The sequence below is a fragment of the Geotrypetes seraphini genome, chromosome 1 (genome assembly GCF_902459505.1).
Source record: "Geotrypetes seraphini chromosome 1, aGeoSer1.1, whole genome shotgun sequence".
Classification (NCBI taxonomy): domain Eukaryota; kingdom Metazoa; phylum Chordata; class Amphibia; order Gymnophiona; family Dermophiidae; genus Geotrypetes; species Geotrypetes seraphini.
Window position 1 is genome coordinate 346,149,595 of NC_047084.1, and position 18,253 is coordinate 346,167,847.

The 18,253-nt window shown below is 43.8% G+C and overlaps 1 protein-coding gene across 8 annotated transcripts in view; it reads left to right on the forward strand.

The window, feature by feature from the left end:
- YTHDC1 (YTH domain containing 1) overlaps window positions 1-18,253 on the forward strand; it is a 397,408-nt gene that overhangs the window by 290,605 nt on the left and 88,550 nt on the right. For all 8 annotated transcript variants that reach the window (XM_033963055.1, XM_033963075.1, XM_033963093.1 and 5 more), the window contains 2 exons: window positions 1,568-1,652; window positions 15,810-15,976. In XM_033963055.1, coding sequence (XP_033818946.1) covers window positions 1,568-1,652; window positions 15,810-15,976 — 252 coding nt within the window. The remainder of the gene's footprint in view (window positions 1-1,567; window positions 1,653-15,809; window positions 15,977-18,253) is intronic.

The window sequence follows — 18,253 nt, forward strand, 5'->3', positions numbered from 1 at the left end:
GTGCAGCAGACTCGAAACTTCAGAGTTTCTTCAAGGAAGTCTGCTTGCAAGGTTGTCAGCATTCAGGCTCCGTGGATGAGGTCACCCACATGTAAGAATAGCTGCCTGCTGTCCCTGGATAACACCTGTTAGGGTAAGTAACTGTGCTTTCCAGTTTCTCTTTTTCTACTTTCTTTTGGTTCCTCTTACCATGGTCCAGCATTTCTCTCTCCCCTCCCTCCAATTGTACAGTGTCCTGGATCATTCTCCCTCTTTTTCCTTCCCCACTGCTGCACAACATTTCATCTTCTCTCCTCTATCCCCATGTGCAACATGTATCCCCCCTCTCTCTCACTGTCCATCATCTCTTTCATTCCCTCCCATGCTGCAAAAGGAGTGGGGAAAGAGAGGGATCCAGGGTGCATCTCTCCCACCCCCTCTACTGCCACATCCAACATTTCTCCCTCTCTCATCCTCGGACCATGTGCAGCATCTTTTATCCCTGCCCACCAGCCCCATGCCCAATATTTCTTGTATCACCCTTCTCCAGCACCATGCCACATCTCTCTCTTCATTCCCTCCACCACCATTTGCAACATTCCCCTCTTGTATCTCATTTCAATCCTTCCTATTCCCTCTCTACCACTATATCCAACATTTCTCTCTCTCATTTCTCTTCCCCATGCATCTCTACCTTACTCCTCTCCCTCCGTATGCCCAGCAATTCTCCCATTCTCTTCCCTCCCCCCCTCAATATCTCTTTCCCTCCCTCCCTACTATGTCCCAAATTCATGCCCCTTCTTCCCTACCTTCTGTGTCCCAAGTTCATGGCTCCTTCCTTCCTTTCTTCCATGTGCCAATATACTCCCTCCTTTGTCCCAAGTGCATACCCCGTCTTTCTCAACAAGATAGTTGGTTCAGGCAAGCAGTTCTACAACATTTGTTCTCTGTTTAAATTCCAACTTCCAACCCTAATCATAAGAGCTTGGCAGTCCCACATGTGAGAATATCTGCCTGTTTGTCCTAGGATAAAGCACAGTTACTTACCTGTAACATATGTTTTCCAAGGACACCAGGCATATATTATTACCACCCTCTCTACTTCACTAATTGATTTTTAATCTTTTTTACTAAACCAATGGACCCGCAAGCCAATGTCGTGCAGGAAAGCATTGCCACATGAGCGGTATAGGTAGTTTCAAGACTTTGAAAATGTTTTTTAAAGTGTAAGTACACTTTACTACTGTCCATACCAGGATCTGTGGATGTCATCCACATGTGCTTAATGTCCTCAGATGACATTTGTTTACAGGTAAGTTTGTTTTTTTGTTTAGTAACTGTACTTTTTGAAACTCAGACTATGGTTATCACACTTTATTTATTTTTATCATAAACTGTATCTATAGCTTTATATAAGGCTTACACTTGCAGGGAAAAAAGAAAAATGTATTTATATTTTTAAACATTTTGACTATATGAAAAAAAGACTTCATCATATGCACAGTTTCACCCTCATGCTTATTATAATCTGAAACTGAAGATCAAATAGTTATTTTTATAATTACTGGTTTTGTATGATGCCTTGTAGGCGTGAATTGCCGTTCACAAAATCCGCTCACCTTACCAATCCTTGGAATGAGCACAAACCAGTGAAGATTGGACGCGATGGACAGGTTTGTGAGTTTCTCATCTTTGGCTAGGATAGGATCTGTGGTATCTGAGCTCTGTCTTTGTACTTTTATACTAAGTACAAAGTCACAACCACATACTTTAAAATAATTTTTTTTTCCCAAAATCTTTATTCATTTTTCCATCTTACAACAAGTGTACAATATTACATCAATTAAATCATATATCACTTGAAATTCTTTTCTAATATCTTCAATACATAAATTAAGCTCCTTCCCCACCCTCCCTTTCCACAACTATTATAAATCAAACATAGCTTACATATAATATATTCAAAAATATTGATTAATCCAATAATATAACTATATATCCCCCCTTTCCCATAATTGTAATTATACTTTTAGTGTAATTAATTATTTTAAAGTAAGTGGTTGTGACTTAATACTACAATTAATGGATTTTGAGAAGTTATCTATAGCAAAAAAAAAAAAAAAAAAAGGTTGGGGGTGGGGAATACTTTTTGAGGGTTGGCATTTTTGTGAGATTTTTAGGGATGCATTTTGATTAAACATTTTAATGTAATGATTAAAGGCAGGGGTGTAGCCGGCAGTGGGGGACAAGGTTGGACTGAAGAGCACACACTTCTCCTTCCCCCCCCCCTTGCTGGTGGGGATGGCAAAATAAAGAAATCCACTGCAAAAGCCACCACTCTCTTCCTCCTCATATTGCCTCAGAAGTGAGAAAGTCAGTGGTGTGCCTCCAGCCACTGACTCTTGCAGTCCCCATGTATGCTCAGTTCGTGCATGAACTGAGCATGCTCAGTGAGTACTGGCATCGGTGACTGAAGGCACACTGATTTCCTCACTCCTGAAGCAGTATGAGGAGGAAGGGGGTGACTCAGGCAGCATACTACTTCAGGTAGCAGGGCTTCTGCTACCCCATCAGTCATTGAACAGCTACTGTAGCTTTGGATGGGACTTGAGCCCAAAACGGGATGCCCACATCTCCAAACTCCCCCTCCCCAGCTGTGAATATGCCACAGATTAAAGGCTCAATATTTTCCTTTCTCCTATCCACAGGTTCATTACTCTATTCCCTTCTCTCCCAACACCTCTTTTTCTTGCACCCTCTCTGACCCCAGGTCCAACATCTCTTCTGCCCTCTTCTTCCTCAGTTTAGCACATCTCCTTCTTCCCCCTCCTCCCTGTTCTGCTCTGCTCTGCTCTTGGCATTGTCAAGTATCTCTCCTGGACCTGCTTGCAGCACACTCATGCCCCTCCCCCCTTTCCCAGTTCGACATCTCTTGTTCTCATCCCGGACCTGCTCACAGCTCTTTCAGGTCCCTCCCTCCCCTGCTCAGTATACCTTATGGAAAAGTAAGCACATGTTTTTGCTCTGTAGAGCAAGTGGAATCCATTCTCAAAGGCTGCCTGCACCTTCATTAGGCCTTTCCCTCTAACCCATCCTGCCCTTCTGAGGGGTAGGGAGAGAGAAGCCAGGTAACACATGATGGAAGCAAAGAAATGTGAATATTTTAGTGACACCACTGTTATAAGAAGTGGTGTTGCCTGGGACAATTCAGTATTTCTCTGCCTCCAGCAGATGATGCAGGTTGGACTGGTGCAGCTTGACGAGAAGTTAGGTCTTACTCACTAGTCTATAGTCCATGGTTCCTGGACATCTATGTTCATGGTCACTCGGGATCGGACCCACAGACCTTTTTCCAGTTGAGCAGAGTGTCTGTATCCTCTTTAGCCTCATCTGGGGGCTGGAATTTGCAGTGGCCCCAGGGGCTGTTGTTAGCCGGGTGTATGTTGTTTCTTGTTTTACCTCCCTGATCCTGGGGACACTAGCAGTTTGGTAGGTTTGTGAGAGGTATTCTTCTTTGAATAAAAGGAAATGGAAGCCTCTGAGGTCTCTATGCTTGCATAGTCATGTCTAGTAGCACTGGTTGTGCAGAAACCAGTGCATGAATAGAGTGGCTGGTACTTTTGCCTATGCTGCATAGGGAAGAGGTTTTTTCATTGATATGTGGCTTTAGAGAGCAATGGCAACCAATAGTGGTCTCAGAGGGGGGGGGGGCGGGGGGTGGGAAGGTGGGATACTGACAGCAGCTTGAGGTGTTCTCTGGGGTCATTGTCAGAGAGCTGGTTGTAGTGAGAATGGCAGCCTTGTTTTTGCCAGACCATATGAGCATTTACTTGCAGTCTTTGTTCCCCTTAGTATGTTAGACTTTGCAGACATTCTCCTAAGGCAGGGGTGTCCAATGTCGGTCCTCGAGGGCCGCAATCCAGTCGGGTTTTCAGGATTTCCCCAATGAATATGCATGAGATCTATGTGCATTCACTGCTTTCAATGCATATTCATTGGGGAAATCCTGAAAACCCGACTGGATTGTGGCCCTCGAGGACTGACATTGGACACCCCTGTCCTAAGGGCTCAGGCTGCTAAACTTTGCCAGTTGGCCAAAAAGCAGAAGGGGTATCAAAAATATTTGGCCAGGAGTACATATAATACTTTTGATATTGTGTCCACACTCTCTGCTTTGGGTATATGGATGAGCAAACTCTCATGGCTGTGTCTCTGAACTTGAATGTTCATCATAGGACAGATCAAGGGAGTCAGTCTTTTTGGGGACAAGGTATAAGCGGTTGCTGACCTCATCAAAAAACACACTGATGCTACTAGTCCCAGTCCTCCTAAATCCTTCTCTACTAGGCAATGGGCCTCAAAGAAGTTCCTGTTCTCAAAGGCATAGGTTTACATTTGCCCAGACTCAGCACCCTAGGTCCTACCAGTTCCACCTATAGAAGTCGCAACCTACTCCCCAGGCAAAAGTGGGGGTGAATGTTTGACTGGCTCTAGGAGAACATAGCCACAAAGGATCCAATCCAGGCAATCTGCCAATAGGAGGGAGGTTGAATTTTTACCAAGAAAGGTAACCCCTTATAAACTCTGACTGACTGGTACTCCAGATAGTCCAAGTGGGATTTGCTCTCAATTTGCAAAACACTTTCAGATTGTCCATTGTGAGCTTACTTCTCAGCACTTGGCTTGAGCATGTACTTGCAGATTAAATCTAGCCTTCCCACTGTGGTCGAGCCTGACCCAACAGGACAGGAAGGGCAGGGATTCTATTCCATGTACTTGTCACCAAGAAAATAGGGGAATTTTGTCCCATCTTTGACATATGGGCCCTGAACAAATAGTTTGGTGAAATATTTGGTTTCTACGAGGACAAGCAGGTATCATATTCTCACATCTGGTTGACGTCATCCACAGAACCCTGCACGGACAGTGAAAAAGTGTATTGTCACTTTAAATCTTTTTGGACTGCTTGTACCGTGCACATGCTGGTGCCTTCGAGCCCAGTGTTGACTCGGAGGGCCTGCAGTTATCCCAGGACAAGCAGGCAGCATATTCTCACACATGGGTGACTTCACAGATGGAGCCCCGGTACGAACACTTGAAAAGTGAATTGCAACTTTAAGTTTTAGAAAGTTTGCGATCAGCCTGCACTGCACATGCGTGAGTGTTTTTCCGCCCTGTGGGAGTCCCGTCGGCCTTGGAGGGATCCCTGTGGGAGTCCTATGGGCCTGGGCGGGGGTCCCCGTTGGAGTCCTGTTGACCTAGGAGGGATCCCCGCAGGACCTGCGAGATCCCCATTCCTGTGCAGACCTCTATTTCACACTTGGTTCTATTTTGTTCTCTTGCTGCCAAGCTTATCTTCTACCAGTAGCTGTCTGATGTTTTGCAGATTCAAGACTTCTCTTTCAGTCTGTTGTTGTGACAAATACATTTTCTTGCATTTCTCAGCACTTAGTTCTTTATTTATTTATTTATTTAGATTTTTATCCCGTCCTTCCAGTAGCTTAGAACGGTTTACAAGTAAACATTCACAATGGAGTGAATTGGACATACAAGATTATACAGTAGATTTAAATACTTGGACATATGAGACTGTGCAGCAGTTTAGATATAGGGAGTATAAAGCAAATTAAGAACAGTAAGTTAAATATAAGTAGTTTAGTTTAGATACAAGTTATTTGAGTATAGATTGAGAGTGGACTATACAGAAATTTAGGCAGAAGATTAGAATGGAGAAAGAAGGGTAGAGGTGGGGTTTAAGGGGGTTGGGTCTAGACTGAGGGTGACCTTTAGTTGAAGAGGAGGGTCTTTACCATTTTCCGGAATGTCATTAGTGAGTTCTCTAGTCTGAGTTGAGGGGGGAGTTAGTTCCAGAGTTGGGGAATGAAGTGGCTGTAGGAGCGTTTGCGGGCGGTTTCTGAGAGGAGGGACCTTCCGGGGGGAATGCATAGGCGTATCTCCGTTTCTGAGCGGAGGGTGGGGATGTAGATCCTACAAGGTTCATCTCCTAAAGCAGCAGAACTCTACCAAGCTATTCTGCTTCCCACATAGTAATTATTTTCAGAATTGTCTACACTACTTTCTCTCTCAAATGGGTTTGCTGAGCTTCTGCTCCTGCTTTTGGCCTAGACCGGGGGTCGGCAACCCGCGGCTCCAGAGCCGCATGCGGCTCTTTTCCACCTTTGCCGCGGCTCCGGTAGTGTGTCACGCAGGCATGCAGCTTACAAGTCCGGTGTCGCGGCGGGAAATAGCCATGCTGAGCAGTGAGCTCAGCACATACACAGATGAAAGCCTTGCTTGCTGATTGGTCCGGCGGCCCCGCCCCGCCATGCCGCCGGACCAATCAGCAAGCAAGGCTTTCATCTGTGTACGTGCTGAGCTCACTGCTCAGCATGGCTATTTCCCGACGCGACGCTGGACTTGTAAGCTGCATGCCTGCATCGCCAGAATTTAGGTAGGCTGTTTTCATCCCCGTGGGAGTCCCGTGGGCCAGGGGGCGTCCTCTTGGGAGTCCCGTGGGTCAGGGGGGCATCCCCGTGGGAGTCCCGTGGGCCAGGGGGAACAGGGAGACAGAAAGAAAAAGTTGGGGGAGAGAATGAGGTCTGGAGGAGAGGAAACATACAGGAGGCTGAAAGAAAGGAAGATATAGTGAGATGGACACAAAGAAGGGTGATGCTGGAAAATAGGTGGAATGGTAATTCTGACAAACACAGAAGGGAAATGCTGGATCAAGGAGAGATGGGACTCAGGCTGGATGGAATGAGGAGAAATGCCTTGTTGGCCCGGAACTTCCTCTCCTACGTCAGAATTGACGTCAGGGAGCGGAATGCTGGTCAGCGCGACGCTTCTGCAGGGAAAGCTTGGGACGGCGGTGGCTTGGGGGCTATTCCCCGATGGCGGTGGCAGAAAACCGAGTGGCTTGGGGGAGGGCACGGAGAAAGAAAGAAAGGGGGCATACAGAGACAGAAAGAAGGGGGAACAGGGAGACAGAAAGAAAAAGTTGGGGGAGAGAATGAGGTCTGGAGGAGAGGAAACATACAGGAGGCTGAAAGAAAGGAAGAAAGATTGTTGCACAGTCAGAAGAAGAAAGTGCAACCAGAGACTCATGAAATCACCAAACAGCAAAGGTAGGAAAAATGATTTTATTTTCAATTTAGTGATCAAAATGTGTCTGTTTTGAGAATTTATATCTGCTGTCTATATTTTGCACTATGGCTCCCTTTTACTAAACCGCAATATCGTTTTTTAGCGCAGGGAGCCTATGAGCATTGAGAGCAGCTAACTGCATGATCCTGTATATAGCATTAAGATAAGAAACAATATATGCAGTGTTAGATTTGTTTTATAATGGTTTTGCGGCTCCAAGTTTTTTTTTCTTTTCGAAAACGGGTCCAAGTGGCTCTTTATGTCTTAAAGGTTGCAGACCCCTGGCCTAGACTGATCTTTAAATTTCCATGGATCATTTTTCACAGGGTTTGCTGGCTTGCTGCTTAAAGCATCAGAGGGATTATTTGCATGGGGTTGACCCATTTGTGCCTAGGGGAGTTGGCACATGAATTCTGCTGGTTGATTCTTTGCATTATTTTCAATTGTATACCTTAAACCCAAGCAATCTTCTAAATATACCATTAGCCCTCAACAGCGTAACTGTGTGTGTTTTAAATTTCACACACAGTATTCACATGCCATGGTCATCATTGGTCCTATTAAGTTTTAATTTTTATCTCACTTTAAGTTCTTATTTCATTTAGAATATTTAATCAAAATCTTTTAATCAAAATCTCTTTAATACTCATCTATTGTGTGGGTATGGCTAGGGAGTTCTAGTTCCAACACAGACCTATGTTTTGCCGGAGTTTTTTCAAGGAAAGTCTCCTAGAGAAACATAAGATTATAATTTTCAAATCTTCTTAATAGCCTAACATTATTCTAACACTGTGATAGAAGAAAAGTTAGAAAGTACAATAGTTTAACAATTTACCTTAGTATGCCTGTACCATTTCTCCCACTAGTGGTTATTGATAGAAAACATGGCCACAACATTTTTTTCAAATTTATATGTAAATCTTAACCAACGTAATCTTGAATGGATGACGTTAATTTAAAAAGTCAGTCTAACAAGTCAAATTATTGTGCCTGTATCCTCCTATGAGGTATGACGCTAAAGATTACCTAATGCCATAATTACGTAGGTTAAGATTTACATATAAATTTGAAAACACACCACCCTTCTCAGTTGAGAAAAATGGCCATTTAACCCTACCCTTTGTTTTCTGTCTGATAACCAATTCTTAATCCACTGTTGAACATTGTCTCCTATCCTATGACACTTTAATTTTCTCAGGAGCCTCTCGTGAACGTTGTCAAAAGCTTTCTGGAAATCTAGATACACTACATCAACCGGCTCACCTTGATCCACATGTTTATTCACAACTTCAAAGAAGTCAAACAGATTGGTGAGGCAAGACCTCCCTCGGGTGAACCCATGCTGACTCTCTCATTAAATCGAGTTTGTCTATTTATTCCACAATTTTATTTTTTGTAACTATTTCCACTATTTTTTCCGGCACTTAGGTCAAGCTTACCGGTCTGTAATTCTCCAGATCTCCCTTGGAACCCTTTTTAAAATTCAGCATAACATTGGCCACTCTCCAGTCTTGAGGTACTACAGGCGATTTTAGCAATAGGTTACAGATCACTAACAGATCAGCAATTTTATGTCTGAATTCTTTCAGTTCTCTAGGATACATATACTATCCGGTCCAAGTGATTATCACTCTTTAATTTGTCAATTTGGCTTAGTACATCCTAGAGGTTCACCGGGATTTCTTTCTATTCCTCCGCCTTATCACCCTTGAAAACCATTTCCGGTTCAGGTAGATCGCCATTTTTTCACATTGGATGTGACTTGTGTGTTATTAAATTCGCAGCAGCACTGTCCTGTTGGCAAGACCACTGATGCAGCTTTGACAAGCAAAACAGGTACTTCCTGTTGGGTTTCAGGAAGGGACATCTGTAGCCTGTGTACAGAGTGGAACCATCAGAGAAGCTGACTATAGCTGAATACCGCTGGACCATTGCAAAAGCTGTCTCCCTTTCTGTTTTTTTGACATTCGGTGCTGTATAGCAGTGATTAGCAACACATGTTGATTCTGAATGATCTTCTGGGATTGTACCTTGAGTGTGTACCATCTGGGACTGTGCCTTTAGAGTAAGATTTGCAACAAATTGAAGAATTTAAAGTACAGAAGTACAATGTGGTGACCCGAGTGGTAGCACCTACTTTGGAGTGTTGTTTTTTTTTGTTTTTTTTTACCCATAAAGCCCTTTAACTGAGGTCTTTTTTTCTTCAAACATTGATTTATTTATTTTTTTTTTTTTGAATGGTGCTCCTCTGGTTGAACGATCATTGCTCTAGCATGGCTCCTGTCTGGATTTATTTTGCCACGTGGTCCTGTAGACCAAAATAAGTGTCTAGCATATGTTTTTGATATATAGTGGAAATCGCCCATTATTATACTGTTGCCCAATTTGCCAGCTTTCCTAATCACTGAAAACATTTCTTCATCTGTCTGCTCATTCTGTCCTGGTGGACGGTAGTATAACCCTATATTCCTTTCCTTCACACATGGAATTTCTATCCATATGGATTCCATACTGCTATCTGTGTCATGCAGAATGTTTATTTTGTTTGATTCAATTCCTTTTTTAACATATAGCACAGCCCTCCCTCCATTTTGATCAACTCCATCATTGCAATATAATTTGTACCCAGGTAACGCAGTGTCCCATTGATTGTCATCCTTCCACCAGGTCTCTAAGATGCCTATTTTATCTACCTCATCATTCAGCGCTATATACTCTAACTAGTCTTTAAGCCCGTTACATTAACGGGTGCTAGAATATATGTCTGTCTGTCTTTCTTTCTTTCTGTCTCTCTCTCTCTCTCTCTCCTTGGCTCCCTTTTTCTGTCTGTCTCCCTCCCTCCTGCTGTCTGTCTGTCATTCTTTGCCTCCATTTCCCTGTGCAGCAGCAACAGCAACAACATTTCCCCCCCCCCCCGACTTCCTTGTGCAGCAGCAGCAGTATTTGCCTTCCTCTTCAGGTCCCTGTGCAGCAGTTGCAGCATTTCCCCCACCCCTTCTCTTCTCTTACTGCGATCTGGCCTGCTCCGTTCGGCCCCTCCCCTGCGTTGTGTCCTGCTGCGTTCTGGCTGCTCCGTTCAGCTCCTCTCCCTTCCCTTCCCGTGGTCTAGCCTGCTCCATGGCCCCCCCTTCCCTTATAGCGTTCCCCACAGGCAGGCAGGCCCAGCTTCTTCCTTGCGGCTCGAGTCCTCTTCTTTGTCGGCCCCCCCTTCCCTTCATGTTTGTCTGTCTGGGTATTTTTTTTCTTTGTCTCTCTCTCCTTGCATGCTGCCTGTCTGTCATTTTTTCTGTCTGTGAATCTCCCTGTGCCCCCTTCCTCCCTCCCTCCGATGCCAGCCTGCCTTCCATTGAAAACCCCCCACCCCCTCCGTTGCCTCCCATCCCCCTTCCATTGAAACCCCCCATGCCAGCCTGCCTGCCTCCCATCCCCCTGAGCAGCATATTTCCATGGAACTCCCCCTTGATGCCATCCTGCGTGCCTGCCTTCCATTGAACCCCCCACCCCCCTCCAATGCCAGCCTGCTTGCCTCCCATCCCCCTTCCACCGAAACCCCCCCCATGCCAGCCTGCCTGCCTGCCTCCCATCCCCCTGAGTAGCATGTTTCCATGGAACCCCCCCATGCCATCCTGGCTGTCTGCCTTCCATTGAACCCCCCCCCTTCCGATGCCAGCCTGCCTGCCTCCCATTCTCCTTCCACTGAAACCCCCCACCCCTATGCCTGCCTGCTTGCTTGCCTCCCATCCCCCTGAGCAGCATGTTTCCATGGAACCCCCCCATGTCATCCTGCCTGTCTGCCTTCCATTGAACCCCCCCACCCCTCCTCCGATGCCAGCCTGCCTGCCTCCCATTCCACTTCCACTGAAACTCCCCCCCACCCCGATGCCTGCCTGACTCCCCCCACCCCCCTCCCCCGCCGACCATACCCAGCACAACTGAAACCCCCGTTGACCCTCCCACCGCTACAGGGCTGACAAACCCGGCAGGAGCAGCAGCGTCCCAGGCACACTAAACGCTGCTTCAGATCTTCTACTGGCCTAATTTCCTCTGCCGCGTCCCCGATGACGTCATCAGGGATGCGGCAGAGGAAATTAGGCCAGTAGAAGACCCGAAGCAGCGTTTAGTGTGCCTGGGACGCTGCTGCTCCTGCCGGGTTTGTCAGCCCTGTAGCGGTGGGAGGGTCGTCGGGGGGGGGGGGGGTGAGTTGCGGCGTGTTAGTGTTTAGCCAGGTGTGGCTGGTGACAGGAGCCGCAGCGGTACCTTTAAACAGAAAAAATAACTCTGGCAAGGGAGCTGGCCAACTGGCAGTTCAATTCTGAGCTTCGGTCTGGTCTGGCCTGCTTCCTGCTCGTCTTGCCGTATTTTTTTTTTTTTAGTTGAAAGACATGGTGGTGGCTCGGTTCGAGAGAGGAGCCGTGGCGGTGACTTGAGCATAAGCGTGATTGTTGTCCCCCTACCTTCTGCATGGTAATCATATTCTCTCCTCTACTACATTGGCTTCCCAAGCTTAACAGTCATACTTGGGTTTTCCTTTTAGCTGTTCAATCACTACCATGCACAGTGAGAGCCGGGGGTGAGGAAGGCCGCCGCAACCTCGCGGCTACCCCCAGCTGTGTAACTTTTTTTTTTTAGTTGAAAGCCGCCGCCGCAGCTCCTCTCTCGATCCGAGAGCCGGGGGCGCGCATGCACACTCTCATGTCCACGACGGATCAGGGAACACGACTTTTGAGTGCGCATGTGCGGCCTAGCATTTTATTATATTAGATTCTCTTACTTTATTTATTTATTTATTTATTTTTAGACTTTTTAGCATTTGTATACACACTTCAAATTGTGTTTTCCTTGTTTCTACAGGCTGCTGAGAGAATGACAAGAATAACTTGACATCTTTACTCTGCTTTCATCTTAAGCACTCTTTGCTTTCTTTTACCATTATGGAAACCTCTCTATTGGGACTCCCTATGTGTTCTGATTCAACAGTATGCTTCAAGGATATTCCACACCGAACCATCTGATCCAATCCCAATCCTGACCCTCCATGCCATCTGCATCCAGACATGTGTAGCCACCTTAAGCTTATACATATTCCTCTCCTTCAGTCCTCTTCTCTCCCTTTCTCAGGTGCCCTATGGAATGCTCATTCTGCATCTGACAATCTGTCCTACATGCATGACCTCTTTATTTTTCATTCCCTCCTCCTGCTTGCTCTAACAGACATGGATTGGCCCAGAGGACTCAACTGCAGCTGCTGTCCTCTTCCATGGTGGCTACTATTTTGCACATACAGCATTCCCTACTGGTTGAGGTGGAGGTGTTGGGCAGATTCCATTCTTTTCTCCTACCTCAATCGAACTGCCTTACTTCATTTGAAGTCCCCTCTGTCCACCTTTTCATGCTTCTACCTCTCTGAATAGCGGTCATTTATCATCCCCCCAAATCTTCTTCCTCTTTTCTCACTGAGTTTGACTTCAGTCTTTCCAGCTTACTTGATTCATCTTCTCCCTCTTTCCTTGAGGATTTTAATATTCATGCTGATGACCCGTCTGATACTTAGGCCTCTAAGTTTCTTACTTTTATCTCCTCATTTGACCTCCAGCTATGCTCCACTACTACCTTGATCTTGTCTTCTCTAATTGTTCCCTCTTTAACTTCTCTTCCACGTGCTCCTCATTTCTGACCATCATCTGATAACCTTCACAATACTCCCCCTCTCCCTCAGCCATGCCCAGTCACTACCAACGGGTTTTGAAATCTTCAAAACCTTGATCCGTCCACGTTCTCAACCACTGCTTCACCTCTCATCGCCTCCATTATGTTATCTAAGTCTGTCCGCGAGGCTGTCTTGTCATACAGTTCCATTCTTTCCTCTACAGGCGTACCTCAACTGTGGCTTACTCCCAGTATCTGATACTTAAGTTCCTGTACCCGCTGTGCCATGAGCATCTTTGGCTCAAATCTTGCACACATCACTTTAAATTTACGCTGGGCTCCTTTAATTCTGCTCTTGCATTGGTCAAGCAAGTCTGCTACATCCAACTAGACAACTCTCTTTCTTCCAACCAATGCTGTTTCTTTACCACGCTGAATTCCCTCCTCAAAATGCTCCCCCGACCTCTCCATCTCTCTTCCCAAATGATGGCTGAATACTTCCATGACAAAGTTCACATGATCACCCTTAAATTTGCCATAGTCACATCTTTCTCCCCTTTCCTACCATCCACTCTCCTGACATTTAAGCTCATACCATCCTTTCTTCCTTCGTCCAAACAACTTGGGAAGCATACTCATATCCTTCCCTTGTCTGGTCCCACCCTTTCAACCTCCTTCACTTCTCACCAACTTTTCTTCCTTCCTTGAAATTACAGAGGAAGAAACTGCACAACTTCTGTCCTCAACCAAACCTACTACATGCCCCTCAGACCCTATTCCCTCCCCTCTACTTGACCCTATATCACATACTGTTATCACTTCCATCTGCCATATCCTTAACCTATCCATTTCCATGGCAACTGTCCCCAATGCCTTCAAATATGTGGTGGTGAAGCCACTTCTCAAAAACCCTCACTAGACCCCACCTGCCCATCCAACTTTCACCCTATCTCCCTTCTTCCGTTTCTTTTTTTTTTTTTTTTTTTTTCAAATCTTTATTCATTTTAACATATACATCACTTGAGTGTCCTCAATCTCTGTCTTGACTTCCTTTCATCTCGACAGACTCATGATCCTCTACAATCAGGCTTCCACTCCTACACTTCAGAGACTGCCCTCACCTAAGTCTGCAGTGACCAGATCTAAGGGCCTTTACTTGATCCCCATACTTCTTGAATGTCTAATATAACTGACAGCTATGTGTCTACTGTAATCTACTATGAACATGCTTTTGTAACCCGTTCTGAGCTCACGGGAGGATGGGATAGAAATCTAAATAAATCTGTCTGCTGCCTTTGACACTGTTAATCACTTCTTACTCTATGATACGCTGCCCTCACTTGGATTCTGTGAATCTGTCTTCTCCTGGCTTGCCTTCTACCTCTCCCATCACACATTTAGTGTATGCATCGGTGAGTCCTAAAGGGTTGGCTCCTCAGTTTATGATGGAACACTAATAATATTTCTATGGAAATATGCTAACACATATACAAAATAGGTTTCCGTAACACAACTCAGGTGAGAGGAAAAGATCTCAGATGCCTGTGCTGGTTCAAAATAGAGATTCAAACAGCCTATATTGTAAAGCCTGACGGGACCCATGCTTCTTATACCTTTTTATCTATCAGTGGTATGGTGTCAAATTCATTCTCACGAGACCTAGCTTTCTCATTGTCACCTTGGATTTTCTGCTTCCAGGACAGCTAGAGGGTATCCACTCAAGGACTGTTAGGTGATTGGTGGTTCTCCTATTACTCCTATTACACTTTCAGGTTGTGCTCAGTGTCATCCTTGGGTCCAACTTTCAATATTGGCTGACCTGACTTTACAGTCCTTTCTGGATTACATGGTGCTGTCTACTGCTGTTTGTTTTCTCTTTCTGTTGTACTTTGCTCTTGGATTTTTAGTTAGCACACAGCTGTATCTGGGATAGATTTTTCTTGAGTACTCTTCCCAGATTCCCTTTCTAGTGGCACAAGTGTCTTTGCCTCATAGTAGATTGTCAGTGGGATCACGGCTAGGCTGGGAACATCTTCTACATCTTTAATCTCTATTTATATAAGCTGTTATTATTATTATTTCTTCTCTGCATTGAGGTTCCCTATGCCTAGGGTGAAGCCTGTTCAGCTGTTTCCCTGCATCTTTGCTATTTTTGAGGGTTTATTGTGGCATTCTTGAAATCTTTAGTGGCTTGATGGATGAAGCCACAGTTTCTTTAGCATGTTTATGGAATGGTAATCAATTGAAGGAGGAGTTGAAAGTGCTTATCTCAGGGCTCAGGTATCATCTTGGACAGAACACTGCCCAATTCCTACTCAGGATATTTGAAGGGTGGTGACTAGGTCAATTCTCCATTCCGTTGTGAAAGTTTTGCAGCTGGCTGTATAGTTGAGGTAGGAGGTAGCCTTGGTGTTGTGAGTAGGCTCAGGGATTATCAGTATCTTGCTTAGTGCTATTGTACTTCTCATTCATCATGAATGGTCTAGAGAGATAATAAGGAGAAATTAGATCTTACCTGCTAATTTTCTTTCTTTGAGTCTCTCCAGACTTTTTCTCGATTCTGCCAGAATGATGTTAGTGGGATTCTGTGGATTTTTGTTTCTGAAAGTCCAGAGTTGATGATGATTTCTGGACTACTGGAAGATTTGGAGGTTAATAATAAAGGTTCTGGTTAATTTTCTTCCCTTTAGATTGTTGGGAATCTATTCTATTCTTTATATCATCTTGCTTGGTCAGTAGGAATAGTGGCTGACTCATGCCTGCACAGTACTTTATAGGATGATGTTATTTAGTAGTTCAGTCTCCTCATCTGCTGGTAGGGGGTCATACTTTCACTCATCAGGAATGGTCTGGAGAAATTCAAGGGAAGAAAACTAGCAGGTAAGATCTAATTTCTCCTTTTGTTTTCAGTTTTTAATTATAATCTGACTTCAACTATTTGCCAAATAAAAACGAGAAAATAAATGTTAAACTAATGGAAAATTCTTATTAAAAATGTATTTTTCTGATTTATTCTTTAAGTAATTGTTTTGCTGTTTCAGGAAATTGAGGGTGAATGTGGGACTCAGCTTTGTCTTCTGTTCCCTCCGGATGAAAAAATTGACTTGTATCAGATCATTCACAAAATACGTCACAAGAGAAGATTGCACTCTCAGCCCCGATCAAGAGGACGTCCGTCACGCCGAGAGCCAGTGCGGGAAGTGGGAAGGTTAGAAACGTTCTTTGGACTGATAGTAGGCACGTGTATCGGAATAACGTGATGGAAGAGTACCAGTCACCAAGCATTTTTCCTGCGATGATGATGAAGAGAGGAAAATCCTCAAATCAAGCTGCATGGACTAGTTTGTGGCTTCATTGAGGATTTCATACTGTTCCTCCCCCATACCCCAAGTCTGTCATTTTTCAAGACCTAAGGGGCATCTTTCTTGTTGAAAGAACAAGCTAATTGAAAGGAGTGATGTCTTAGTCTAGATTAGTCTTGATTCTTTAAATAAAGAGAGCAATAAATAAAGCCATTAGATAGACTTTTGATTTATGACTAGGCAGACAGAGAAAGTCAGCCATATGCCTAAAGTTAATTTCTTGTTAAAGCCTTTTCTTTCAGGTGTATCTCTGGATAAAGCTTATCAGATATGGGACTTTTATAAAGGATCACTGATATCTTTACAGAAGATGACACCTCAGTTTGAGGAGCTAAAGATTCTTTTCTTTTTTTAAAAAAAAAAAAATTATCTTTTATTCAAGAGGAGCATTATTGGGACTGTTTCCAATTAGATCACCGTGATGTATAAACCCCTTTTGCCAAATGCTCTCTAACCATGTAACCACAATGAATTCACATCTTCCTGAGCTCCTGAGGATAGGTTCTTTCCAAAGGGGATCGAGTGGCCCTTGGAGACCCGGCAACAAACCAGAGTGGCTGTTGCTGTGTCTGTACAATTCTTCCAGATGCTGGCAGTGCCTGTGGACTTTTAAGTGTTGTAGAGGATCAACATGATTTATGAACTTTTAACAGCATTTACCAGGAAAAAAAGGGGGTGTAAGATGTTAACAGAATTTGGAAGCGTCTTTCAAAGAACTGATAGCCTTTCTGCCAGATACTTCTCCCTGTATAGCCATTTTCATACAGATATTATCTAAAATGTTCTGCTAAAGACTTTTTTTTGGATTTATAGTTTCAGATGCGACCATTGCTGTTTCCTTTTTGTGGAAACGGCTACTGGTAGGTAGAGAGCTCCAGCACAATTTCCCCTTGCTTAAAAGGACATCCTTGTATAGGTAGGAGGAAACCTGACAGCCCCTTTTCTGTGGGGTAAATGGACTGAGCAGCAAGAAATCTCTGAAGCTCTAAGATAAGAGGTTTGCAAGTGCACTAAAGGTTATACAAGTGAAGGTTTTTTTTTCTTAAAAAAACAAACACAAAAACAAACTTCTATAATGGACTACTGTTGTATACATTTCCCACCACCACACATTCTCATGCCTGCCAGGGCCTCCATTTGTGTGTGTGGCTTACAGCTTAAAATCATTAGTTGGACTACTATATGAACTGTTACTGTCATATTTTATACCGATCGTAAATGCACTCGAAAAACTACAAGAAAGCGGTATGTTTCCTCTTTACACCAGACTTAATTTTTATAATTTCATTTTGCTATACTTGTAGCTTGCTATAGTTTTCTGCTCAGAAGATGAACCAAAACTGAAATTAATTTTAAAGGAAAGGTGTTTCTGGTTTACAATTGATAGGTAGTCAAAATGCAGTCATTAAGTGAAAGTTTTAATGCTCCTAATGAAGATTCATTATGTTGAATCAGCTAAACTTGTTGCTAATTGGTCAAGTTAAATGCTTTCAATTAGACTACTCATTATTGCTTATGAAATGTATGTGGCATACAAAGGAAATGCCAGCATTTTGAGTATTTAGTATTGCCTTAAAAGTAATTATTTACATTGGCCATCTTTTTCAGTTAGGCAGTGGCAGTTTAATATACCAGGCATATTAATATCTTTTATTCATTTTGTCTTTTAGAACTGTTTATCTCCTGGTTATCCTTTCCTGTGAGACAAGTATTTGTTTTGTCTTGAATGAGAGATCAGAGCAATGAGGAAGGAAGTAGTCAGAAATCAAAGCATGCTAAATAAAAATGTTAAAGCACTTAGTGCTGCCATTCCCCTCCCCCTAAACACTTCGTCCTTTTTTCTTGGCTGAAATATTTCAACTGAAAATATATTGCCTTGCTAGGTAAACTTATGTAAAGGAAAATATATGCCATATAGAGAAATCAGCTAGCAAAAAGGAAGGGAAAATAAGAGGGATCTCCCATCTCTGTGTACCTTGGATGTCATTAAACTAGAAAAACCTAGAATATAAGAACAGGGCAACTATTGCTGCAGTAAAGCAACTCTCCATAGCTATCATTTACCCCAGGTGCTTAAAACAGACACTTTTACTTTTTTATGCAAAATCACTTAATATTCAATA